Genomic DNA, 26535 nt, shown 5'->3' with positions numbered 1-26535 from the left:
CCGTTTAGTAGATAAGACCTGCATTTTTCGCCCCCATCCAAGTCATTTGGATCGTAACACTTTATATTAAATTCTGGAAAACAAAGTACTTATGTCAATATTTTTTTTACTCAGGTATTAAGTGTATTGCTCCCATCTATAATAACTTAATAAGTAATAATAGTCACTGAGATTTAGTAGTTCATTCTACATACATTAACGTTTGTATGATTTCAGATTAGGTCACTTCTAGAACTTTAGCGTTCACTTGATGTTGTTATTCTAACCCAACGCACATTAGAACTGAGGTCAAAGATTAAAGAATACTCTCTAGGTAATAAAATAAGAAAACTTATTTAAGAACAAAGTATACAAATTGTGGACAGTTTATCTTAAAAAAATATTATCATTTTATACAATGGTTTCCAATTCGGAGAGAGCAATCGAGACTGATATCCAAATATCTGAATACGGATTTTTGGATAAAGATTATCCGAATTATATATTTTCATTGCGTCTGTTTTATTATATACAATCATGGTACTTGGGTCTCTAAGGCTATAGGAAACAATTGTATTTAACCATAATTCTATAGAAAGATAATTTTCTCATTTCATAAGGATTTTAAGAGTAAAATATACTCATCCTGACTATATAATGCGTCTTAATTATTTCGTGTTTAAAATTTTTTTATATAAAATTTGTCTTTTTTTTACACTAAAAATGTTTTAATTTTTTACTCTTGAGTTTTAAGCTTAGACATTTATTTCGGTTTACGTTACGCCAACAAGTATGGGTATGGGTACCTTGTAGGTAGGTAACACTATAGGTAATCAAATGACTGAATGTGTCCGACTTTGTTTTTGTGTTATTACTGTTTATTTATTGTCTATAATATTATTTGTATAATATAATGTAGCCAATGCGGCAGATATTTAACATTATTTTTATAAAACGTTGATAGTTTTTTAATTGAATAACATTTCATTTTGTTTTATGGTTGATACAGATCCTCATAAGTAGTTTTAAATATATTTTATTTACAAAATAATCTGATAATTATTACATATTATATTAAGTTCCTGCGCGCAGTTGGACAGTGGACTGTTTAGGCAAAAAGGTTAGCAAGATAAAGTTCTAAAGCCGTTAAGTTTCGGGCAGTAGCTATGCGCCGAATAGATAGATGGCGTTACTGTGAAAACGAAAGTTTCTTGACAACAATATTATCATAATCGTAAAAGATATCATAACGAGTTACAAGAGACGTATTACTCAACAGTCAACATATCGTATACAATTAATTGTGTGCGTAAAACTGTGATCACCTTGGGGTTTTGTGTGTAATATAGTATATATAATACACAAAGGCATATTTTACAAGTAGTAAACCTCTAGACGTCTAATATAGAATATTATGACACTATTTAATTAATCTGAAATCAATTCATAAAAAAGAAGGTAGTGGGGGTTATCGTACGTGTGATGTCACAGCTATTTCCCTTAGTAGTTTTTACTGCCGATTATCAGTGACCAGTAAACATGAACATAAAGAAACAAATTAATAAACCGTGAAACGTTATCGTTTTATAATCATTAGCATACATGTAAATACGCCGAGTGCCGTACAGGGTTCATTAGACATTGGATTCTAATAGCAGTCGAACGTCATCTTCCAACCGGCTTGTATGCGCACGGATTTAAAACTGCTGTTACCAAATTACCTGGATTAAATTTAAGTGAGTACATTTACAATAAATTACATTTTTTTTTTGTTTTAACTTATTAGTTAACTTTAAAATTTGAAAAAATCTTAAATTCAAAAGAGACTTAAAATTATAATAATTGAATGAACAAATCAAAACAAAAACCAATACCTTTTTAGCTTACCAAGGATTAGCACTTAGCAGCTTACTGGTTAGGCTAAATAAAAATTGTAAGGATGTTTTTACTTGGTAAACATTAAGAAGTATACGTATTATTTGTCAAGATAACACATTCACTTTATATTGTTGAATGTTGGTTTATGGTTAGTAGCAATATGTGGGCGTGTGTGATAACTAAGTAAAACAATTTGTATTTATTTTCGTGTGATATAATTTGTCATCGACGGCAACAACCACAGTAGGTAGTTATCACGTTCAACGACGCAGGATAGCAGTGGAGCAGCTGCAAGGTTGTGCAAGGTGAACGTGTTTTGAGGTTATATAGGTCACAGAAGAGCGCGGTTATTTAATTTTCATTAGTTTGAAACGTACGCACGCCCTTCGTTTGTGTACACGGTCAACAAGTGCCTGTACTGGTTTGAAATATACGTTTCTTTTTTTTTTAATTTAATATAAAATTTCAACAAACGATATTCATATATGGTATTATATTAGTTAATGTAATTATGTTTACAAATTATCCCGTATTTTTTAATTGTTTCAGAGATCTATCGACTTTAGATCATTTTAATATTAACCACCATAGTTAATCTTATAGAATTAATAAAAATTGTAAAAAACCATTCAATGGTTTCTAACCGCGTTCACTGATTTTTTTATTGTAACAACATATTTAAAAAGTAAAGATGATGGAGAGTTGTGGCGTATACTACATTATACACACGCAACTTACCATATTTCTCCTTCCACTTGTTTATTAAAATTCTTATTAGTTATAACTGGAAAAGTTAGGTATTAATTAAAACAGGATTTCGATCAGTAATTATTTTCAGCTAGCAATTCTTGTTTTATATACGTATACGTTGTTATTTGAGTATCTAAAGTTGATATATATCTAGCTCTGAAACAATTCAAATAGCTATACGAATACTATCTACCTTGTAATTCTTACCTAAGTCACATCATTTTTTGGGCGTATACAGTTAACAATTTTATGAATTGTTATAAATTCAACCGTAGAAATAGTATTTACTGTTTTTTTATCAAGATATATTATTTATTTACCGCTCATTTGTTATTCAGTAATAGTAGTAAATAGGAATTAATATACCTACAAATAAAAATTAAACACGCTGCACGCGTAATAATTAATACAATAATAAAAATATTATTTACTTATTATTTTGATAAATATTATAAAACATTTAAGGACCACGTTAAGTAGTTTTTTTAAAAACTACTTAACGTTTAAAATTATGAAAAATAACAAAACATTAGGCGGTACTAATTGTAGTTTTTGCTTGGCGTACACATTTTAAAAGCTCTCATTACTCATAATATAATTATAAAGATAACAGTTGTGAATTGTCTATTAGTTATTCAAATTATACATTATATTATAAAGAATTGTAGTTTCATATTGAACATTACTTTTTTTTATTCTAATCGATTTTCGAAATTCTTAATAGCTTATAAGACATAATTATTTAAAAAATATAGTACTTAACACGTACGCCCCCGATAACGTATATTTTGCTGGGTGGTATGTGAGTTTGGATTAATATTTTTTTTGAACGAACAAGTTTAAATGAATTGGTCTATGATAACCTTCACAAAATATTTTATTTCTAATCGAAGTGATAATTATCGATAGAACTTATTTGATTTAAATTATCTGCATTTTTTAATGCTGTTCTACAACACTGTAATCAATTTTACCCTGTGATCTTACTATACATTTATCATATAGCATCTCTAAATACCATAATGAGTAGAATTTTCTTTAGATTGTACTCTTGGCGGTCAAAAGTTCAATTTTTTGTTTTTAAATTGTCCACATAAATAAAGAAGCTATCAATTAAATTATACGTTGATATCAATATTTTATACATTTGATATAGAAAATACTATTTCTACAATATTTATTTATAATTACAGTTTTAACTTTCAAATATAGAACTAGTAACAGTTATAACTATAACTATTACTATTACTCTAAGTAAACTTTTGTAGTTAATTCATACAAAAACGACAGTATTAAAATAAACCGTTAATTTCGAAAATGTTCAAAATGAATTTGCTTGTGGTGCGAATATGATAAGTGTGTCAGAGACAAATGTTTTTTAGTATGAAGTATTTTTTTTATTTAACTATTAACTTGTAATAAATAATTTTAATAGAGCATTTTTCAAATGACAGAAAAAAATTTAATTTCTCTAGTTTCATTTATTTTAAAAGAGAATAAATAGTTTAAACGTTTTTTTTGCTTTATCTTACATACATAAATTCACTATCAAATGCACACTTCTTCTTGTCAGTTGTCTCTTATAGTAACATATGTTTCTACGACCTTGCTTATATACTTTACTTTACTCTACTTAGATATTATGTACAAGTTACAACTTAAATTGCCTTAAATCTTCGTTATATCTATATTTGTATGTAGATATTAAGTGTAAGTAGTATTACTAAATTGTTACCAAATCACACTCATAAACTTTAAAGTTTTGTCGTACTCTTAAGGGGAACGGAATGCACTGTTTCTTAAGGGACAAAGAATAGGCAATATTTTACAAAAATTGATTTAGTAGCCATTTTTAATATGCCGACTAATTTTAAGATGAAAATATAATACATTTTTCTAGTTTTAATACTAAGTTATTTTTCTCAGAGTTACGGCGAAAGTTTGATAAAAAATTACTTTCATAGAAGTCATTTTCTAGTGCATCTATTGGACAGATTTCAATTTTTCTTTTTTCTTATGCGAAGCTTAGTATTTTTTCTATGGGGGCTAAAAAGCTGATATTTGATTTAGCATTTAGAAAATTAGTTAGATTTATTAGAAAAAATATATAATAAAGTAAAAAATATAAATGCTTATAAATGCAGTTTTTTTGAAAACAAACATAAAAAATCGACCTTCTAGCCCCCATAGAAAATATGTTAAACTATATAACAAAAAAAAAAAAAATTTTCGAAATCGGTTTGGTAGACAATTCAAAAAGTGACTTCGCGTTTTAGTCTTTATTCTAAATAATTTTACGCTTTCCGTTCAGAATCCTAGTCCTTAACTGGTTTTCTGAAAAACAACATTTCGTATTAATAGTTGAGCCATGAGCGGATTAAAATGATAGCAGGTTCGAGTTTTTACTTTTTATTTTATAGAGTACCTAATCACTCGTGTATCTGGGTCATGTAAAACCATAATTTTTGTAACTGCATTGTATTTTAATAATGTCTGAGCGTTCATTTTTTATTTAATATTATTGCGTACTATCCTAATGAAAAAATGTAATTTAATGATTATTACAAAGTTTTTTAATGAAATTATATTATCATAAGATACAAATATATTGTGAATTGGACATTTGTCCGTATTAATAAATAAATAAATATGTACTCTTGCAGGCGGGTGGTGAAGTGAGATAAGGCGGCAGTGTATCAACGCACGGTCGCCGGTTCAAATCTCGGCCACTGGCGGTTTGTTCCTCCGGGCGGGCAACTGTCTGGGAGGGGGGGCACCTGCTTTCTCTCTGGGGCCAATTTGTTTGGTAGCGTTAGGTCGGCTGCCAGCTATAAGCCCAAAAATGCCAAATCTAAACCGTCTAAGCCCCGATCGGCGGGAATAACAGACGTTAAACGTAAGAGAGAGAGAGATATTATAAATATGTACTTTTAGTAATAAATGCTAAATGTATTTAGCTTTTAAAAGTTTTTTTGTAGAGAGTATTATAGATCATAATAATACTTAAATCTTTCATTTTTTAGTACACCTACTAAGTTTATAATTGTCTTAAATTTTAATTAAAAAATTAAAAAACCAGATTTTACTTTATAAATACGTTTAATACCGTCTTACATAATTATTCAAACATACTTAATTACTTATATATATTTGCAGGCCTTCACAAATTATTTATAATAAAAAAAACCAAATTTATATCATTGATAATGAAGTTTGTTAGCACTAATATATGTATAGACAATCAGTCATATAGTATACATACATTTTTATTTTTCTTCAGTTGTATAACAACGTAAAAATGAATATAAATTTACTTATACTTTTAAATATATTTTCAAATAATTATGAATTTTTAAATTATTAAAAATACATCCTATTTGAAATTAAAGATATTACTTGGCGTACACTGACCTAATAAATTCGTTGTTTTATGTTTTTAGTTCCGTATAATCGTTTAAATTTATTATAATATCATATTTTATATCTAAGATCAGGGGTAGCCAACCCAAGAATGATCTCGTGGGCCACTTTGGAAATACATTATAACGGGCTCACGGGCCGCATACTAAATTACATATTTTAGATTTTTACAAAACCGACAGAATTGAATTATTATTGTTTTTATTATGACTCATAATTTACATACATAGATAATAATATAATAATTTTAATTTAGTGGGATATTTGTTTCTTAACTCGTTCACTAAGCTTTTTCAAATCTACCTCAATGCTTGTATTTGCACATCGTAATTGATTTTGCAGGTTTTCATCTGTTAGGTTTGAGCGTGATTTATCTTTGGCGAATTTCATTTTCGAAAAAAATGATTCACAGGTGTAAGTTGATCAAAAAGCACTCACAACTTTTTGTGCCAGATTTCTCAAATTAGGAAATTTTTCTTTTGTGATATAAATGTTATAAAAATCTATTTTAGATTTTGATGTTTCAAAAATGTGTTTTAATTCATTATTGCATTGTAAGTCAATGAGTTCCATTTGAAGATATTCTGGGGCCGACTCGACATCAGTATGAAAAGGAGATGAATATATTTCAAATATTTTTTCGGTATTTGTCTAAATTAGTGAAACGACTCTCAAAAGCAGATATAAGTTTCCTTATTTCTTTTGCATATTTTATGTAATCGACACGTTTTGAATTTTTCAATTCGTTTAGCAATGGAAAGTGTTGAACGTTATTATTTTTTAATTGAGATTCAAATAACAATAATTTCTTCTGAAATGCATTGATGTGATTAAATGAGTCAATTATTAAATTATCTTTTCCCTGTAATGATATGTTTAATTGGTTAAGTTTTTCGACAATATCCACTAAAAAGCATAAATCTAAGGCTTAGATTATAGGTATATTATAATGTATGCTAATAAAAAGTTAAAAAATAAGAAAAATGATACTATGTTTAATTTTCTGCTTATAACTGAAATTGGAACTAAAATAGCCATTATTTTTTAAATATTGTCAGAGAATGTTGTTTATTTGTTTCTATAAAGGTAACATATGTATTTACCTATCAAGTTCCTTATTAACAATAAACTGGTAATCATTTTTGTTTTTTTAATTATTATTATTATTATTATAACGTTTTTATAAACTCACAATCTCGTTTGTCGTTCCGGGTGGAATCTTGCAACTCAAATTTCGAGCACTTCCCGATTAGCTATCCGGCTGAAACTTTCAGGGTAGCTCACAATTCGATGACAATGCATTATTTATCCACGAGAGGTTGAAAATTCTACCCCTAAGGGGGTTAAAATGAGGTCAATTTCTTGTCCGTCGTTCCGGGTGGAATTATGTAATTCAAAAAGACTTATTTCTTACCCGCCAGCAAAAATTATGCGCGGTGCGTTTGAGCGTGAACGGTGCTCGGATAAGAGCAGTACCAGGTTCAAACCATCATTATACTTTTTTGCATTTTCTTACAACTTTTATGATAATTTATACAGTAATAAATCTAAAATTATAAGCTTTTAAATTGATTACTAATTCTTATGATAATCCTTCTGACCATGCAGCAATAACATTGTACATTTAAATGTATAGATACGTACATACGAAAACGAAAAAGAACAAAATAACTAAAGTAGATTAAAAAATTAATCTAAAAATAACGTTTTTATGCGTCTTCAAAAGTAAAAAATAACCCTCCAGGGGTCTTGATAACCAAATAGGACAGATGAACTAGAAAAACGTGGGGCGCATTTTTACTACTTCACACGTCTGAGTATATAATAACATTCTCTTCTCATTAATAACTACCTTAACTCATAATTCATGCACAATCATCTTTTTTCTTCTAAACAAAATAATACTTAATGACATGTCATGTAAAATTGAGCACCACATTACTTTAAATGTTAAACAAGTAGGTAGTTAACAAAAAAATTGAAGCAACCTACATAAAACAAACTTTGGAGAGAATAGCAATAAAGTCTTTTCAATTTGCAATGAAATTTAAGGCAAGTGGCACGGAAATCCATTAAATTTCATTCCCAAAAAAAAGTCATACTATCACTTTCTGATCCGTTCGGTTAGAGAGACAGCATTATGGGAGACAACTTAATGCATTAGCATGAAAGCTTAGGTTTTAATATCTAAGTAGAAAAATGCGCCTTGCGTTTTTCTAGTTCACCTGTCCTATTTGGTTATCAAGACCCCCGGAGGGTTATTTTATACTTTTGAAGGCGCATAAAAACGTTATTTTTAGATTAATTTTTATATATTTACTTAATGATTCTTTTTTAAATTTTAGTTTGAACGTATCTATTTTAATATTATTATGTTTAATTTATAGCAATTTTATAGCGATACTCGACTATTAAAGATATTAATATAGTTCTTTTGATTCTGACATTAAGTATTTACTTAATGTCCTTGTAAAAGTTCAATTACGGTTGAAGGTTACAATAATAAGTTTATATATATATATATATATATATATATATATATATTACCTCGAAGGTATACTGTATACTATTTAACCAGTTAGTCATGATTTTAGAAAAGTAGTTTACTATTGTCTTACTTTAACTAAATATGTTTATTCATATAAGTATAAGATATATTTCTTACTAAATCTAATTTTTTTTTTTAAATTAATTTGTTAACAAACCAAACAATTTTTTTCGGAAACTCAAGAAATTAATTTTAATTACAAGCATTACTAATTACCAGAATGGTAGTTTCCCCCAAAAAATGTGTTTTTAATACAATAATAACAACTTTTTATTATTATGAATGGTTGTATATGTTGTTTCACAGTCACTATAGTCAATTAAAATATATAAATAATATGAATATACCGTCTTGATAATTTAAGTATTGAAATTTAAAACACTTAATTATTTGCTATAGTTTCTCACTCACATTTTGTTTGTAGAATAAGTAATAATGCATTTTTTTAATTTTATGGTAATTTCGTTTTATTGTGTTCAAGTTTTCATAATTATCATAATTTAAATTAGTCTATATTTTGGTTTGGTTCTGATTTCACGTTTTTACATTTTTCCATTGTTCAAAGATGAAACCAATAGGAAAATAGTACTATAATTTTATTTAATACTAAAGGTATTGCATACATATTTTAATGATGTTAAATTTTAATTTATTTTTAATCACACATCAAACATATTTGAGTAACATTTTACCTAGAGTTGTATTTTTTTTCATTTTACCTAAAATGGTTTACGTTGTTTTATAATCTAGTGAAAATAATAAATATACTTGCATATTATTATAATATGCATCTATTCATAGATTATTTCCAAGTAATGTACAGACTATCACTTTAATAAAAATGAAAGTACCTATGGAATTGTTATTATATCATAATATTCAACGGAATCGATTAAAATAACGGGTAAACATCGTTTAAAGGTCATTTAATAATCCTCCGTAGAATGCCCTTTATGACGTTTAAGGTCGAAGAAGAATAATAACAATAAGAAATTTGTTCAATCTTTATATTATTGAAATCATTCCTTGATAGTTTAAAATATTTCTCTACTACTCACTACTTGCATCTACCGGTTTCATTTATTGTTGAATTAGAAGAATATTACCAGTTTCACTTATAATTTAAGTATAAACATGTATTAATGTACAAATTATTATGTTTCATGGCTAAAACCTAAATTATTTACTCATAAAAAATTTAAATATCACATTTTAATGATAAACAATATTTATAATAAGTAAAAACATTTACTGTAACAAAATCAACATACATGTTTGTTCATCTTTTAAGTTTTAGGTATTAAAAACAAATCCAGAATACACATGTTAAGTAAAAAAAAACCTAGTGAAATTTTATTAAGTAATAAGCATAGGTTATCATTAATATTTGAATGTATTTATTTTTTCGTATAGAAGGCTTGATAAACGCGTATAATAAAGAATTAGGAATTTAAAAACAAGTTATAGGAGGGATGAAAGGGTTAGTCAAAATATGACTTTATTTTAATTTAATAGAAATAAATAATGGTTTTTTTTTTTAAAAAACTATTGCTCTTATACTCGTAAACTACTGCTAGGTATAGTTAGTACACTCATAAAAGTATTCAATTTAATTTGGTAAGACTTGATTGTTTTTTGTTTATTTTCAATTATACATAAGAAACTATTTGTTTACAGAAAATACAATTACTAAATATATCAGTGATATTTAATTGTATGATAATATTTTATGGCTTCCCGTTTCATTTAATTGCTAAATTGTTTGCATGATTTCAATTTAATATGAAAACAACAATTAATATGTTTTTTATTTGCGCACTTCCTTAAATATACCCATATAAGACTTCTAATGCAATAATATTCTCAAATTCAAATAATAAATCTAAAAACAAATATTTTATTATAGTTAAAGATATTAAAAACCAGCCGAGGTTTTTAAAGAAAAGTCATGGCTGCATGACGTAGGACGTATTGTACTTTTACCAATTTTTATCATGTTAATAAATAACGATATTTTGTATTAACTTATATTTATATTTTAACTTACAACAAACAGAATGATAATAATAATAGCTATATTGTTGACAACTGCTAAGGGTTCTGTATTTCACAAAAAACCCTAAAATGGAGTGAAAGGTCCTTTTTTATTTATACATTTAACTAAGTCTTTGTATATTGTGTCTTAAATTAAAAATTAGTTTACTGGTAAATATTTTTTTGTCAAAATTAGAATGACCCAATTGTTGTGTATTAAAATGTTTACCCAGTTTCCTTCAGAATGAATCTTTATTAGCTTCAAGGCGGAGTTAAGAAAGTATCATTTTTACTATAATGTGTTTTTATATTTTTTGTGTCTAAACGCACAGTATCTTCTAAATCTCTAAACCATTTTTACATGTAGCAATTTTTTAGATCAGAAATCGTACCCGGAATACCTCCCTCTTTTGTACCAAAAATGTAAAAAGTTCACCCCTTCTCCTTCAAAATTAATTGGTACAAAGTACAAACAAAATGCTCTTCGAATGTATCGATTTTTATTTATAATATAACGTAATTTATGTTTGACTGTGTCTGCAGCAGACTTTGTAAGAGTTACACTAACCCATCAAGTTATTTTCTACTGGATTGCGATAAAATATTGCACTTTAGGCCCCTAGGACCAATATAAGTGGTTAACTTGTATTAGCTCCCAAAGTGCCTATTCATAAAAAATAGACTTAGTGAATATAGTCGGGTCAGTGCATTAGATCTCCCCTATGTTTTATTTAATGGACCTGGAATGCCTATGAGTTCAACTCTGCGTGTGTTCCTATCTACTACTACAACTACTAGAACTACTATTATATAGAATTTCCAGATTCGCAAGCGTATGATTGTGATAAAATCACATTTAGATTTAAAAATTGCTATGAAACAACTTTGCTAATTTCTTCTGTGCTGGTTTGGTCTGTGCTTGGTACGAATTGAGTTTTTTTTTTATTTAGTATACTTGTTTTGTGATTATAAAACAGGTCATATACTGAATTCCAAGTTTTTAAATCCTTAATAGTCTTTAAAATTCACGTTTATAGCATTTAAGTCACTTTTATGGTTTTTTATTATAAAAAACATTATAATTTGTTTTTTTTTTACACATGTTATAGGTATATGTTCAGACTAATTTTCAGTTCTTAAATCTTAAAATTGCGCCTAAAAATAAAAAATACAAAAAACTTCCAACATTAATAGGGGATTAATGAGATTGTTGAGATTTGGGTGAATAGTGGTATGCCTTATTAATGATCTATAAAAAAATCGACTAAATCCGACTGTTTTTCGCGAAGATTCTTGCTATTGCAACAAAGCTAAAAAAATGTATGACTACATATAACTTACGTATGCGTTTTTGTTTTTGTTCTAGAATAGATTATAAAATAATCGTATTGTTACGATGATTATCCCAAATGTCAGTGGTTCCATCAGGAACCATGTCAAGACCCAGTTTATATCGCTCTCCTTATCCCGAGCAAGATATTCTTCTCAAGTAGAGTATAAGCCAATCAGGAGTGTAATGGTTGCTAACAGAGGTAATTTATTAACATTTCATACATTTAAAAAAACACTTTTTTAATAATATTTGTTTATACAACATATTTTAATAGGTGAAATTGCAATACGTGTGTTCCGAGCATGTAATGAGTTAGGTATCAAGTCTGTGGCCATTTATTCAGAACAAGACAAAATGCATATGCACAGGCTGAAGGCTGATGAATCATACTTAGTTGGAAAAGGCAAAGCTCCAGTTGATGCATATCTTGATATACCAGAAATAATAAGAGTAGCAAAGGTAAAATAATATTTCAGTAAAATCATTAGTTGCAGTCATAATTTAGGCAACAATTTTCAACCATTTTTTGTTTATTAGCTAAAAAGTTAAATATTTATTTTGTTTGTACGCATTTTTACGAAGAATCTGCATTATTAAATTTCTGCCTATAATCAAACTTGTATGTCTCTGGTTACTATAAATAAAATCGTCTACAATATTGTTAACTGTATTAAATCCATAGTGTTTGTTGATTAGGAAAATGACGTGGATGCTATTCATCCTGGTTATGGGTTTTTGTCAGAACGATCAGACTTTGCCCAAGCTGTTATTGACGCAGGAATCAGATTTATAGGACCATCGCCCTATGTAGTACAACAAATGGGTGACAAAGTGGCAGCTAGACAAGCGGCTATTGACGCTGGTGTGCCTATTGTAGCTGGAACTCCTGGCCCCATCAGAACATCAGATGAAGCTATCGAGTTTTGCTTGAAACACGATCTGCCGGTTATTTTTAAAGCAGCTTACGGTGGTGGTGGACGAGGAATGAGAGTCGTTAGAAAAATGGAAGTAAGTTTGAAGTTTTGTTTGTGTTTTACAGTTCTTAAAATTTGAGATATGTGGTTTAGGATGTCAAAGAAAACTTCGAACGTGCTAGTTCGGAAGCCAAAGCAGCTTTCGGAGACGGTGCTATGTTTATCGAGAAGTTTGTTGAAAGACCACGACATATTGAAGTTCAACTTTTGGGTGACAAGGCCGGGAACATAGTTCATTTATATGAAAGAGATTGTTCGGTACAACGTCGCCATCAAAAAGTTGTCGAGCTTGCTCCAGCTCCACACTTAGATCCAAAGGTAAAGTCAATAACATACACAATTTTTAGGTTTTTTTGTACGGGTAAAATGAGAATTAATGGATTGATAATATTTTTTATGTTCAATTTAGAATTTTTGTAGTCTTTTTTTTTTTAAATATTTATAATCGATTCATTCGAATTCAAAGATAAAGTAACTCTTGCAAAAAATAATCTATTATTAATAAAGTATAATAATATAAACTATTGCATTTTCTAACATAGCTTTGACGTGGAGCACAGTTGCGTCAACTGTTAACTACGGTGGTATAAGTAGAAAAGGAAAGGTTGAGGGTTGTCCCCGAAATATTCCAATTGGATGTCCTTTTGGCTTTTTGATTGTTTGAAATCTGGCGCTAGCGTTGTGGTATTCTACGTATTGGGCCTATTTCCTTGTAAACAAATACATTTTAGCTGAGCTTTAAATACTTTAGTATCATCATTTTGATTTGATATACTTATTAATAATCGATATATTTTTAAATTGATTATTCTAACTAACTTGAATAATTTCACAGGTTCGAGATGCGATGACTGAGCGTGCTGTTAAGTTAGCTAAGCACGTGGGGTACTCAAACGCAGGTACTGTCGAATTTTTAGTTGATTCTAAGGGTAACTTCTATTTTATTGAGGTAAATGCGAGATTACAAGTAGAGCACACTGTTACTGAAGAAATAACTGGGTAAATTTATTTATAACTGTTGACTGCCTTATATGATCGATAAAAAAAAAAAAAAAGAGTTAAATTTTTTCCCTTAGTATCGATTTAGTTCAATCTCAGATTCGAATTGCTGAAGGTGTTACACTTCCCGAGTTAGGTTTAACTCAAGACAAAATTAAACCACAAGGCTTTGCTATTCAGTGCCGTGTTACCACCGAAGATCCTGCTAAAAACTTTCAACCCGACACCGGTCGTATCGAAGTGAGTACAAGAAAATTATATAGTTTTTATAAATAATGAAATTATTTATTTGAACACTTAAAATTTATAAATAATGAAATGTTAGGTTTTTAGAAGTGGTGAGGGTATGGGTATCAGATTGGATGGCGCCTCAGCATTCGCTGGAGCTATAATTAGTCCTTACTACGACTCGTTATTAGTTAAAGTCATTGCACATGCTGCCGATTTGCAAGCATCGTGTGCTAAGATGAACCGAGCTCTGCGTGAGTTCCGAGTTCGCGGAGTGAAAGTGAGTATTAGATACTTAAGTTATTACTTATTACGAAATTATAATTTCATTAACACATTTAATATTTTAGACCAATATTCCATTCCTCCTGAACGTGTTAACCAATGAAAAATTTGTAAATGGATCTGTCGATACTTATTTTATCGATGAAAATCCACAACTGTTCACCTTAGAACCATCTCAAAATAGAGCTCAAAAATTACTGAACTATTTGGGCCATGTTTTAGTCAATGGCCCTCAGACTCCATTAGCAACTAACTTGAAGCCTGCAAATGTTTCACCTCAAGTCCCTGAATTTCCAGCAGGTAACTTTGTTTTTATCATGCAATTACTTAAAATGTATAAATGTTTTAAATAGCAACCTCTAGATTTATATGTATAAAATATGACCAACAGTGCCGGACTTGACCACTGTGGTATTATGCTAGCACATTGAGTCGTAGTTGGTTGGGAACTTTCCATTCCTAAATCCGCCAACAGTTAATACATAGGCTCTCTACCTATATTGCTCTGCAGAGTTAGACGAAGCACGGATTTTTAAGTATCATACCTAAAAGTTTTAGAACAAATTTTTAAGATAAAAAAAAAAGTTTAGATTTTCAATATTTCATAAAACAAATTTAGATAACTTGTGGAGGTAATTGAAATTAAAGAATCCGTATTTCGACCATTTTGTAGCATTTCTAAGATACACATTATTGGTCTGGACGTATACTGACCTAAACGAGTGGGCTAAAACCCTCTCGGTCCGGGTCTAGCGGTCAATAATATGAATTACAGCATGCAAAAACTATGTATAATATAATAAGAGCAAACATTTTTTTTAAGCAAATATGTGCAAATATTTGTGTTCAATAAATATTAAAATGTATCATTATTAAAAATATTGCATTATTATAAGGCCTATGGCGGAAATACTGATCATTTCAAATAGCTAATAATGTAAAAAATTGTGATTAGTAAAATTAACCAAATGTTGAAGTTTTTATTTTATTTTTGTTAGGAAACCGTTAAATCAGTTTAAAAAAAAAAAACGTTCCGTCTGTATCTAGAAACATAAAACGGCTGTAGTCTCGGCATTTATGTAAATAGCGGCTAGCGTGTGTATATTATACTTATGTTTTATCAAAATGTTAATACGTTAGTAATTAAAGTTCTTATAGTTAAAGCTTTCGATTCAGAATAAAACCATTAACGTTGTATTAAAGCAATTTTTATTCCATTGATTTTCTGCTATAGTGAGTATAGTTTCAAACAAATGCTAGCTGTTTTTTTAAAGTTTATCAGAAAGAAATGTGAGTATTTAAACTTTAAAAAAGTACGATTTCAACTATAATTGATAGTAGTAAAAATATGTATTATAACTTACCAGGTATTCTACCGTACATTTATTTAATTTGATTTATTTTCTTCATCATACGTCTATTTTATCAGGTTATATTGTACAGGCAAATTCCTGTAATAAATTAATTTCATGTATTATTTAGCTCATTGTTACATATTCTTTATACAAACCATCAGGCATCATTTGAAGGGCTGAGGGGAAAAAACATCAATGTCAGTTTTATTAAATTGTTGGTAATTCCGTTTTTAAAGTTTAACAACCTTCAAAATGACATTGCAGCAAGGGTTTGAACGAGAGAAAAACATATGTTGTCGGTAAACTACATATATTTGAGTGAAAGGAAAAAAAATACATTTTACTTCTACAAAAAATGAAAAATAAAATCTCTGAAAAGTCATTCTTTCCCGTCACAGTTCCTCCAAAGTGTCAACCGGAGGGTCATTCAAGTACTCCACCTCTTCTTCAGTGCTGTTTGTGTCATCACAAGCAAGTGTATCGTAGAATGCTTGAGCTTCAGGCTTTGTCAAAAATTGCTTCAAGTGTAATAGGTCATCAAGCTTTGCTTTTTTTAGTGAAAGGGGCCTTGGTAAGAAAGGCGGAGAGTCGTATCTTTATTTTTTTCTTATTTTTTACCTGCTTTGAAGTAGGTGTGATAACAGACGACTTGTAGGGACCATAGTAAACCAACTTGGTGTGCATCATTCGCGGTTCGCTTCCATCTCGAGCCCGGGAGTGTTGAGGTAGACCGTTTTTTTTCGCCGCCGCGTGGACCTTGATGAGTCTTTCCCGTCACACGTTTTCTTCTCCCTTTATTTTTGAGCAGGCAATGATCTTTCTATCCAAAACCGATTCGTAGTTCGATTCCTTTGGAAACAAGCAAAAAGATGGAACTAATATCTCATTTTCAAAAAAAATTGACATTGATGTTTTTTCCTCGCAGCCTTTAATTTCATTTTTTATAGATAAAGAATAGTTAGTAAAACTGCATTTTTAATGGTAGGTAGTTTTTCTAACATTTTTAATAATTACATTAAATACATTTCAATATTTTGGTATAATTCATAGTTTTTCTAACCCAATACTTATTATAAAATATAGCTCTGAGAAATGTGAGAGAATGTTTTTGAGTCTAAAGAAGATTCCATTTGCAATGCTTTACAAATTTTAACTTACTGGTTTTAAATCGTTTATGATTTATTTACCCGATGGAAAATTCTATTGTGACGTACACACCAGACTACTTATCCTATGTCCAAATCTTATTCTTAGCAAATAAGCAGTACATTTTTTTTCATAAGGCTCTGTCTAAAATTGTTTACAAAACTCCACAACTTTTTAAAATTTTGTCGTAGAAGAACCATTTTTTACCCAAAATTGTTAAGCTGGATGATTAATTTACACTTTCAATCACTAATTTTTACATTGGTCTTTTTAAAGACCCAAGGTACAGTTGTTTAATTCACATCCGATGAAGTTTTTAATAGTACAATTTATAAAGTTATGTTTTCCCTATACTTACCGCAAGACACCCGATTTAAAAAGTAAAAAGCAAAGTTTTTGTAAAACACAAACTTTGCTTAATTGTAAATAAATTAAAACTTACAAATGATTTATGAAACAAAACTATTATAAATAAACGGATAAGTAATAAGTGTTCTATTACGTATGGTAAAATCATTGTATTCGTCCGCCAATAATTTTGTTCAAAATATGACAAACAACTAAAAATTGTTTTAAATAATACTCATTAAAATATTTCTGTATGTCGTTTGTTATAATTGTTTCTGCATTATGATATTTAACCTATAAATTCGCTAAAAATTATAATAAAAAATATTCTTAAGCATTTTGAGAATTTTCATTGACATAATTTACCAACATTTCAAAATTTTTAAATGTGTGTGTCTATACTTTAATCTGTAACACGTTTTTACTTATTTTTGCACCCAATGTATTCATTTTTACAAATCATTATGCTTGTCTAGATTACCTTGCACGTATATTAGGCAAAAACGAACCAGATAGTCAAAACAACTCAGGTAAATCATGTATATAATTAAAATAAATAACCAATTTTCACTAACAACAATAATTTTGCAATGTCTTGGGTATATTAACAAATTAAAGGATTATTAAAATTGTTTTTTTAAGTATATTTTCCACAATCCAAATTTGCTAGGTTTCTTATTTAATTTTACTTAGTCAAACGTTTTAAAAAGTAATTTTTTTTTGAAAAATGTACTCTGTTTTATAATTTTGCATATTTTCATTGCTGTTATATTATTAATATTATATTTTAATAATTAAAAATTATATAGTTATGTGCTTTTATATTTATTTTAACTCTTAATATATGACACAACTATTTTATACTTCCATTCAGTGTTAATGGATTACATTAATAACAAATAATTACCTTAATAAACACTAACAACTATGAATCCACACAATATTTTGTTTAACTTTTATAGATTTGATTTTTTAAGGCATATACGAGTGATTGTAGTTATTGTTATAACCTAACCTATTTTGTATGCATGTGTATATAATGCTCTATACTTTGAACTTTGTTAACAATTGTATTGCATAATTTGTATTAAAACAAATACGTATTATAAATAGGTAGACTAGTTTAATAATATGTACAAAACAATTATTTTAAAGAAACATTTTTATTTGACGCCTTTTATTATGTTTAACCTTTAGTTTACTGTTTAGAGAATGTTTTATTTTCGTACATCTCTAACTAATGATGAAAACTAAAACGGTACGAATGATATTAATACAATTTCATTATTGTATTATATAAAAAAATATTTTAATGTGTTCTATTAAAGTACTATAAAGACTTGATATTAACGAGTTTGTTTATAAGTAAAACCAAACTAAGAACTCTTAAAAACAATTTTATTTTTATAAAAAGTAACGGACCCTTTTTTATCACCATTTTATATTTTTAAAAGTTTTTTAGATAAATTATTAATTACTAATTGCTTAATTGCTAAATGTTATTCGAAATAATAGATATGATTTTATATCTATAACGTATAACCGATGATTTATAATATTATAAATTTGTCCTGTACGAATTACTTAGTTGTATCATTTGTGATTAGACTTTTGACCTAAATATTCATTTAATGTACCTAATATCCACCTAATAAGTTATAACAACAGGTTTTATTATTTCCTAATGTAATTTTGTGTTTGTTATTTAATAAATAGAGCTATTAAATAATTTTAAATTTATTGAAAAACAAAAAACAAATATATAATTCTACTTTTAATTTATAAGGAAATAATAAAATATATTTTAGGTCTAAACACGTTTAATTTTCTATTTTTAAGAACCAGTACCTACTAGTAAAAGTTTTTCATAGTAAAAGCTATTTTTGTGCTTAAGTATCTCAGCATGTCATCGATATTATATAATATGACCTGAGATAACAATTTTTTTTATGACGCTCACTTTACTTAATAATATTATTATATATTATCTTCTAAAAAAAAATATTAAAAGGACTAATAGATTAAGGAATCGTGTTTTTTTAAAATTAGATTTAACTCCACCTCAAGGATTTAAACAAATCCTTAACAAAGATGGACCAAAAGGTTTTGCTAAGGCTGTTCGCGACCATAAGGGACTTTTACTGATGGACACAACAATGAGGGATGCCCATCAGTCTCTACTGGCAACTAGAGTCAGGTGAGTTACTTTAACTCTCTCTCTATATATATAACATAAAATAATGTTAAGATCGGTTGATGAAATTTCGGGAGGCTTGAGGGATTTCTTTTTTAATTGACTGTACATAGGACTTTACAACCTACAAAAATAGTTAGCTATTTGCGCCCAGCCCCTATACTCCGTTAGCTCGTTTAATAAAATACAATTGTTTAATATTTAATATACTTTAAAATAAAATAAAAACAAAATACTTTATACATTTGTTCCGGTAGCATAAAACCGTTTGATTTTTGCAGTATTCGGTTAAGGTTTTCGATCTGGTTTTTTGCATTTCTAATGTTTTTATACATCATGCAATAATTTAAACCATTTGCAACTCACTATAAAATTATGAAAACACTCAAGTATATATTTTTCTATAAAGGCAACAAAGCCCAAAAGGTTTAAGGATTAAGAACCTGTGAAAATTAAATTTTATTGGTGCTAAATACAGCTAAATAAACGGTATGTCTCTAAAGACACTACCTAATCAAAATTAATGATATCGATTACGTCGGTATTTTTCAACGTACTTAATAAATTATCAAAACTTAAATGGGGTATTATATTTACTCTGTTTACACGCCTTGCGGTTACTCCCATTTGGATATCTTGACTGGTTCGCCAACGTTTTGAAACACTTGCATATTCCATCTTCAGAGCTCTGGTTCGATGTTGTTCGTACCGCGTTCTCCCGCAAACAACATCGAACCAGAGCCCTGAAGATGGAACATGCAAGTGTTTCGAAACGTTGGCGAACCAGTCAAGATATCCAAATGGTAGTAACCGCAAGGCGTGTAAATAGTGTAAACGTACTTAATTTGTTTAGCTTTACTCTGTAACAATGGGATTAAGCGATCGACATAATATTTCATAGTAAAAAATATTTAAAAACTTAAATTAATTATACAAAAATTATTAATTTTTTTTTTAATTAAACGCTTGTTTACATACAATGTTTAGGTATTATTTAATAGTTTTAATATTATAGGTCACATGATATTCTTCGAATTTCTCCATGGGTATCGCAAACCTTCCCTAATTTCTACTCATTAGAAAATTGGGGAGGTGCCACATTTGATGTCGCATTAAGATTCTTACACGAATGCCCGTGGCAAAGGTTAGCCGATATGAGGTCTGACATTCCTAATATTCCATTCCAGATGTTGTTACGTGGCGCAAACGCAGTTGGTTACACTAACTACCCTGATAATGTAGTATTCAAGTAACTAAACATTATATTGTAACAATCTGAGAGAGCGTATTTTTTAAATTAAATTATTGTTTATCCTTCAGATTCTGTGATCTAGCTGTTCAAGCTGGTATGGACGTATTTCGGGTATTCGACTCGCTAAACTATCTGCCTAATATTATCCTTGGTATGGAAGCAGCTGCTAAGGCTGGGGGTGTGGTTGAAGCTGCTGTTGCATACTCTGGAGATGTTTCCGATCCCTCTAAAACTAAATACACTTTGGAGTATTATTTAAATTTCGTCGACGAGCTTGTTAAAGCTGGTACACATGTATTATCAATTAAGGTACATAGAAAACAACAAGACAATAGATATTTTTGATATTATATTAAAGTATCGAAATTAAATTGAACAGGACATGGCTGGTCTGTTAAAACCACGCGCTGCTACTTTGTTAATCAGTGCTATTCGCGCCAAATACCCAGATTTACCAATCCACGTTCACACCCACGACACTAGTGGTGCCGGAGTTGCATCTATGTTGGCTGCGGCTTATGCTGGCGCAGACGTTGTGGATGTGGCTGTCGACTCAATGTCCGGCATGACCTCACAACCGAGTATGGGAGCTATTATAGCTTCTCTGCAAGGCACTGAATTGGACACAGGTAATTACTCAAAATATAATTAGTTATTCATTATTTTTAACTTGTCAACGCCTAATGGAATTATTCATAATTTGGCATTAAATCTTTAAAGATAAATACATTTTATGTATAACTTTCCATGGCCAACCTTAAAAATACTACTATTTTAATTGTTATAAAAATTAACTCATGCCAAGTTAAGGGTTAAAACTATATGTATATGAACTATATATTATTATGTCGAACTTGACACGTTTAAAAACTATAAAAATCGCTTACAATTTGATTTTTACTGAACTTTTTACTCTTTACACTTTTTCTTCGGCTACGGTTCTCTGGACATTTTTTGGTAAAATAGACTTTAAAGTTCCGCCACTGAGATTACTTATAATCCCTAATAGCACCAAGACTCCAAGAGATTGGTAGTCTAAATTGAGGATGTAGAGACTCTCCAAGTATACAGGTTAGGGTGATTAAAAAAAAAACAAAATTTTTTTTTCTTGGAACCAGGCTTAAAAGTTTCTTTTTGGTGTAAAAAGACACCAGTTAAAATTTGAGCCCTTAATATTAATATTAAGATTGTCCGCATTGCACTTTTCTATTTCCCATAAGAATAACATGGGAAAAGTTGTTTTTACACATTCTGATTTTTATTGATGACCCATTGAGGGTTATATAAATAATATCTTCACTTATTTTTGTAGAAAATTGAACGCTCTACAAAAAAGGTCTCTTATGATTTTTCATGAAACTTAATAGTTCAAAAGTTATTCGAGGTCAAAGTTCAATTCATTCTCAATTGAGCAGTTTTCTTCATAATTCTCGAAAGTTTATGAATTTAAAAGTCTCAAAACAATCTGAAAGTTTATTTCTAAGCTCTCAGAGTTTAAAAAAAACATAACAATCATCTTTTGCCCTCAGGTATGGCTAAATTTTTATTTGAATTTAGAGTTAACTGTCATTAATAAATTATTTTAAGTTGTCCGTTTATCTTTAATACAACGAAAAATATTGGTTAACAGTCCTCGGAAGTTTTATTTACATTTTTTACAATATTTTGGGTACATTTTTTAAAAGGTACATAATATTTCTACCAAGTTATTCAGAAAAACGAATGAATTAAAAATGAATTGAACTTTGACCTCGAAAAACTTTTGAACTATTGAGTTTCATGAAAAATCATAAGAGACCTTTTTTGTAGAGCGTTCAATTTTCTACAAAAATAAGTGAAGATATTATTTATATAACCCTCAATAGGCCAGCAATAAAAATCAGAATGTGTAAAAACAACTTTTCCCATGTTATTCTTATGGGAAATAGAAAAGTGCAATGCGGACAATCTTAATATTAATATTAAGGGCTATATTTTAACTGGTGTCTTTTTACACCAAAAAGAAACTTTTAAGCCTGGTTCCAAGAAAAAAAAAAAATTTTTTTTTTTTTTAATCACCCTAATACAGGTACAGTCGTACAGATGTCCATTGATTTCCAGTAGGAGTCCCTACCTAGGCCCGAATAAAGCCTCTCCCGGTCAAGACGCCATACGATATAATAAACAGAAACTGTCTCGGGAACTCCATTTGCTGGGATAGAAATCGTCTGGTGAAACGAAGCGTCATCCTCCTCTCCGGGGACGGACTGACGACCCATCTCAGAAAGCAAATTTTTCTAGAAACCATCATCTCATGATGGCAGTGTTAAAGGACTGTTAATCTTATGATGATAATGATGTTGCTTGTGTCATGTGCATACTATGGTAGTTTTATATTAATCAGTGAATGTAAACATTTTTAATCTAGGACTGGACTTGAAGGATGTTTCTTCATATAGCGCATATTGGGAGCAAACAAGAACTCTGTATGCACCTTTTGAATGCACAACTACGATGAAGTCTGGAAATGCTGATGTATACTTGAACGAAATACCTGGAGGACAATATACTAATCTTCAATTCCAAGCTTACTCTCTTGGACTTGGTGACTTCTTTGAAGACGTGAAGAAAGCATACAGGGAAGCTAATTTATTATTAGGAGATATTATTAAAGTGAGTTGGAATATGCACCTATATTTATATAATAATAGTTACCCTAACCAAATATTGTATCAAATATATCAGGTAACTCCATCTTCAAAAGTTGTTGGTGATTTTGCTCAATTTATGGTACAAAATAAACTAACTGCTGAAGATGTATTAGCTAAAGCCGAAGAATTAAGTTTCCCTAAATCAGTCATCGAATTCCTACAAGGTGGCATTGGGGAACCATATCAAGGTTTTCCTGAACCACTGAGATCAAAGGTTTGTTATAAAGTGTTATAAGTTGATCAGTTACAATTTCTACAATTTATCTATTATTCATCTATACGAAAACAGTAGCACAGTTAAATGAAATATGTATTTTTTGAGTGGAATTTATTCAATGTTCACTTTACACGCCTTTACTCTTTCAAAGAAAATGTAAAATCATTAAGTAACAAATTTTTAACTGGAACTACTCATTTAACTGGTGTGCTATTTAAACAATTTAGGTAATGATTTAGTTTTATTATTATATATATTTTATTTGTTTTTAAGGTGTTGAAAGATATGCCTAGAATCGTCGGCCGTCCTGGCTGCACTTTACCACCCTTAGATTTTGATAAAGTTAAAAACGACCTAAAAGAAAAGTTCCCAGATGTTAGCGACCACGATGTTATGAGCTCTGCTCTGTACCCTGCTGTCACTGATGAATATCTGACATTTAAGGAAGAATTCGGGCCTGTTGATAAACTGGATACTAGAATATTCTTAACGGGACCTAAAGTCGGTGAAAACTTTGAAGTGAGTGTTTTTGAAAAATAGCAGCAATATTTATGTTTTTAATACAAATTATGTTTAAAAAATTTAATCAATGTTACTTTTTTTTTAAAAGGTAACTATTGAAAAAGGAAAAACATTAGCATTCAAAACGCTTGCTATTTCAGAAGAACTAACAGATAATGGAGAAATTGAAGTATTCTTTGAAATGAATGGTCAACTACGATCTGTGTTTATTAGAGATAAAGAAGCATCTAAGGTAATGCACCTATTATTATACATATTGTCTAATTATTATATAGCTTTGCTTAGGTAACTGTATAAAATATACTGTTATAAAAATTATTAAGGTTATTGTAAAAATAACCTTATCCTTGTTTTTCTGTTATAAAAGTGTAGTTTGTCACAAAGCAATTTTATTATCATTTTAATACTATTTTAGGAAATGCATATTCATCCTAAGGCATCCAAGTCTAACAAAGGAGAAGTTGGTGCCCCTATGCCTGGCTCAGTTATGGATGTCCGAGTTAAAGTTGGAGACAAAGTTGAGAAAGGTGCTCCATTAGTAGTTTTATCAGCTATGAAAATGGAAATGGTTGTGCAATCACCTATTGCTGGCACAGTTAAGCAAGTTGATATAAACGTTGGAATGAAACTGGAAGGAGATGACTTGTTGTTGATTATTGAACCATAAGATGTTTGAACCCCTCCCCTCTATAAATACCCAAAAATAATTTTAAGGTTCATCCACTAGTCAAAGTTTGTGTTTAAATCAAAACAAATTTCGCGGGGACATAGCCAATTATTGAACAAACCAACTATATTATACTATATATATGTGTGTAATATGTGTATGTTTATTGTTATTTCATTATAATTTGCTACAACATTATGTTTACTGTTTAATGATAAAACAATTATTTTAATTATAAATTTATCTTTATTTTAAGATTTGTTAAATTATATTTTTTCATAAATTAATAATTGTTTGTATATTATAAACTATAGATTTTACTAAATAGGATTTAAAGGTGTTAGGACAGATTATATGAGATAATAATAAAACATTATATTTTGTAGTAATAATCTGCATGTAGAGGCTAGTATAAGGACTGAAAATGTCTGATATTTATTATCCGATAAACTTGTAAATTTTTTTTTAAAGTAATTAACAGTGAAATTGTTGAAAAAATTAACATCTTCTTGTTCTATTAAAATGTAAGCTGTTTGTAATTATAAAACCAAATAACACAAATATTTAAAGTTATCTTTTATGTATTAGTTTAAATATTTTGTTATTTTGTTATGAAGTCTTTAAGATAATAAAATTTAGTAACTTAGTATAGTTAATATTTGAGGCGTTGCGTGGAAAAGTCAGCAATCTCCACTTTCTTTGAAATAAATGTTTTTAACATTTTCTTATTATATTTTTCACTCTGCATCGACTGGTAATCGACTGCATCGACTATTAAATAAAATTGTGTTAAGAGTGTATTTAACAATAGTTGGTGAAACCGAGCAAAATCAGCCAACGTACCACCCTTGTGTTAGCTAGGCGAAATCAGGACGATTTGGACTTTGAAAATCCAGATTGAAATTGAATGACATATCACATAAATCAAATAATGATCCAAGCAATTATTTTCAATTACCGACACTGATTTTTATCACATATTTCCCAAAGAGATAAAACGTTTCAATAATAGGTAATTGCGGCAAAAAGAGTGCAGAAGAAAATCAGATTTTTAAATTTACTAAAAATCACTGCCCCTGGAGATTGTCGACTTTGCCATGCAACACCTCATTTATTCATTTTATTTTATATGAGAGCAAAATATGGAATTGGAATTATGATTTTTGAAAAAATATGTTTAGTATATAGTATATATATATTATTAAATTGAACTGTTTTAAGACATGATAGTTCATACTTTCCATTCCTTTTTTAAATTAAAATTTGGGTTTTTATCGCTTAACAATAAGTTTGCCCAAATAATAAAAAACATAACCTAATGTGTTAATACTGTGTTCACCAGAGGCTTATAGTCAGAGCTGAGAATGCAGTCGAGGCCCCCATGGCCCATATGTTTAACCCAATATGTGAGACCTGCTTAGAAAAAATAATTACAAATTTGTGGAAAATATATAAAACGTAAAAATAAAATGTTCAATGGCCCATTGGAGACAGGCCGACCATGGTGTCCATTTTATAAAATGTTATGCAGTAAATGTTAATTTATACTTCAGATATTTATAAAGACAAACTAACACATAACAACATAAACATAAAATTATGTTTTTAGTTAATTAGTTACTTATGATGGTCAATATAATACCATTTTTTTCAAGTCAAAGTATTCAACTATTTTTGTGGATTAAACTGTTTATACTCTCTAGTCTATAGTCTATG

The 26535-nt window shown here is 29.1% G+C and overlaps 1 protein-coding gene across 3 annotated transcripts; it reads left to right on the top strand.

Moving 5' to 3' along the window:
• Positions 1-1319: 1319 nt before the first annotated feature.
• On the top strand, positions 1320-26048 carry LOC126840410 (pyruvate carboxylase, mitochondrial). Of its 3 annotated transcripts, none has more exons than XM_050576117.1 (19): positions 1320-1715; positions 11981-12141; positions 12217-12401; positions 12639-12950; positions 13010-13234; positions 13752-13915; positions 13993-14155; positions 14241-14423; positions 14494-14728; positions 17754-17807; positions 19327-19474; positions 20487-20720; positions 20792-21032; positions 21103-21352; positions 23131-23375; positions 23448-23627; positions 23904-24149; positions 24241-24384; positions 24568-26048. In XM_050576117.1, exons 2-19 carry the CDS (start codon positions 12006-12008, stop codon positions 24817-24819), a joined length of 3597 nt encoding a protein of 1198 aa, XP_050432074.1. In that variant the 5' UTR covers positions 1320-1715; positions 11981-12005; the 3' UTR covers positions 24820-26048. The 3 variants fall into 3 exon arrangements, with proteins under 3 accessions (XP_050432074.1, XP_050432072.1, XP_050432075.1); XM_050576115.1 differs by having other exon boundaries at positions 1321-1715; positions 11976-12141; XM_050576118.1 differs by lacking the exon at positions 17754-17807 and having other exon boundaries at positions 1322-1715; positions 11976-12141.
• Positions 26049-26535: the final 487 nt, after the last annotated feature.

Source organism: Adelges cooleyi, unplaced genomic scaffold, assembly GCF_023614345.1.
Source record: "Adelges cooleyi isolate 19-005CV unplaced genomic scaffold, UGA_ACOO_1.1 ACOO_flye_CR_arks_rails_tigmint_CR_PRNA_376, whole genome shotgun sequence".
NCBI lineage: Eukaryota > Metazoa > Arthropoda > Insecta > Hemiptera > Adelgidae > Adelges > Adelges cooleyi.
This window is presented reverse-complemented; position numbering and strand designations above follow the sequence as displayed.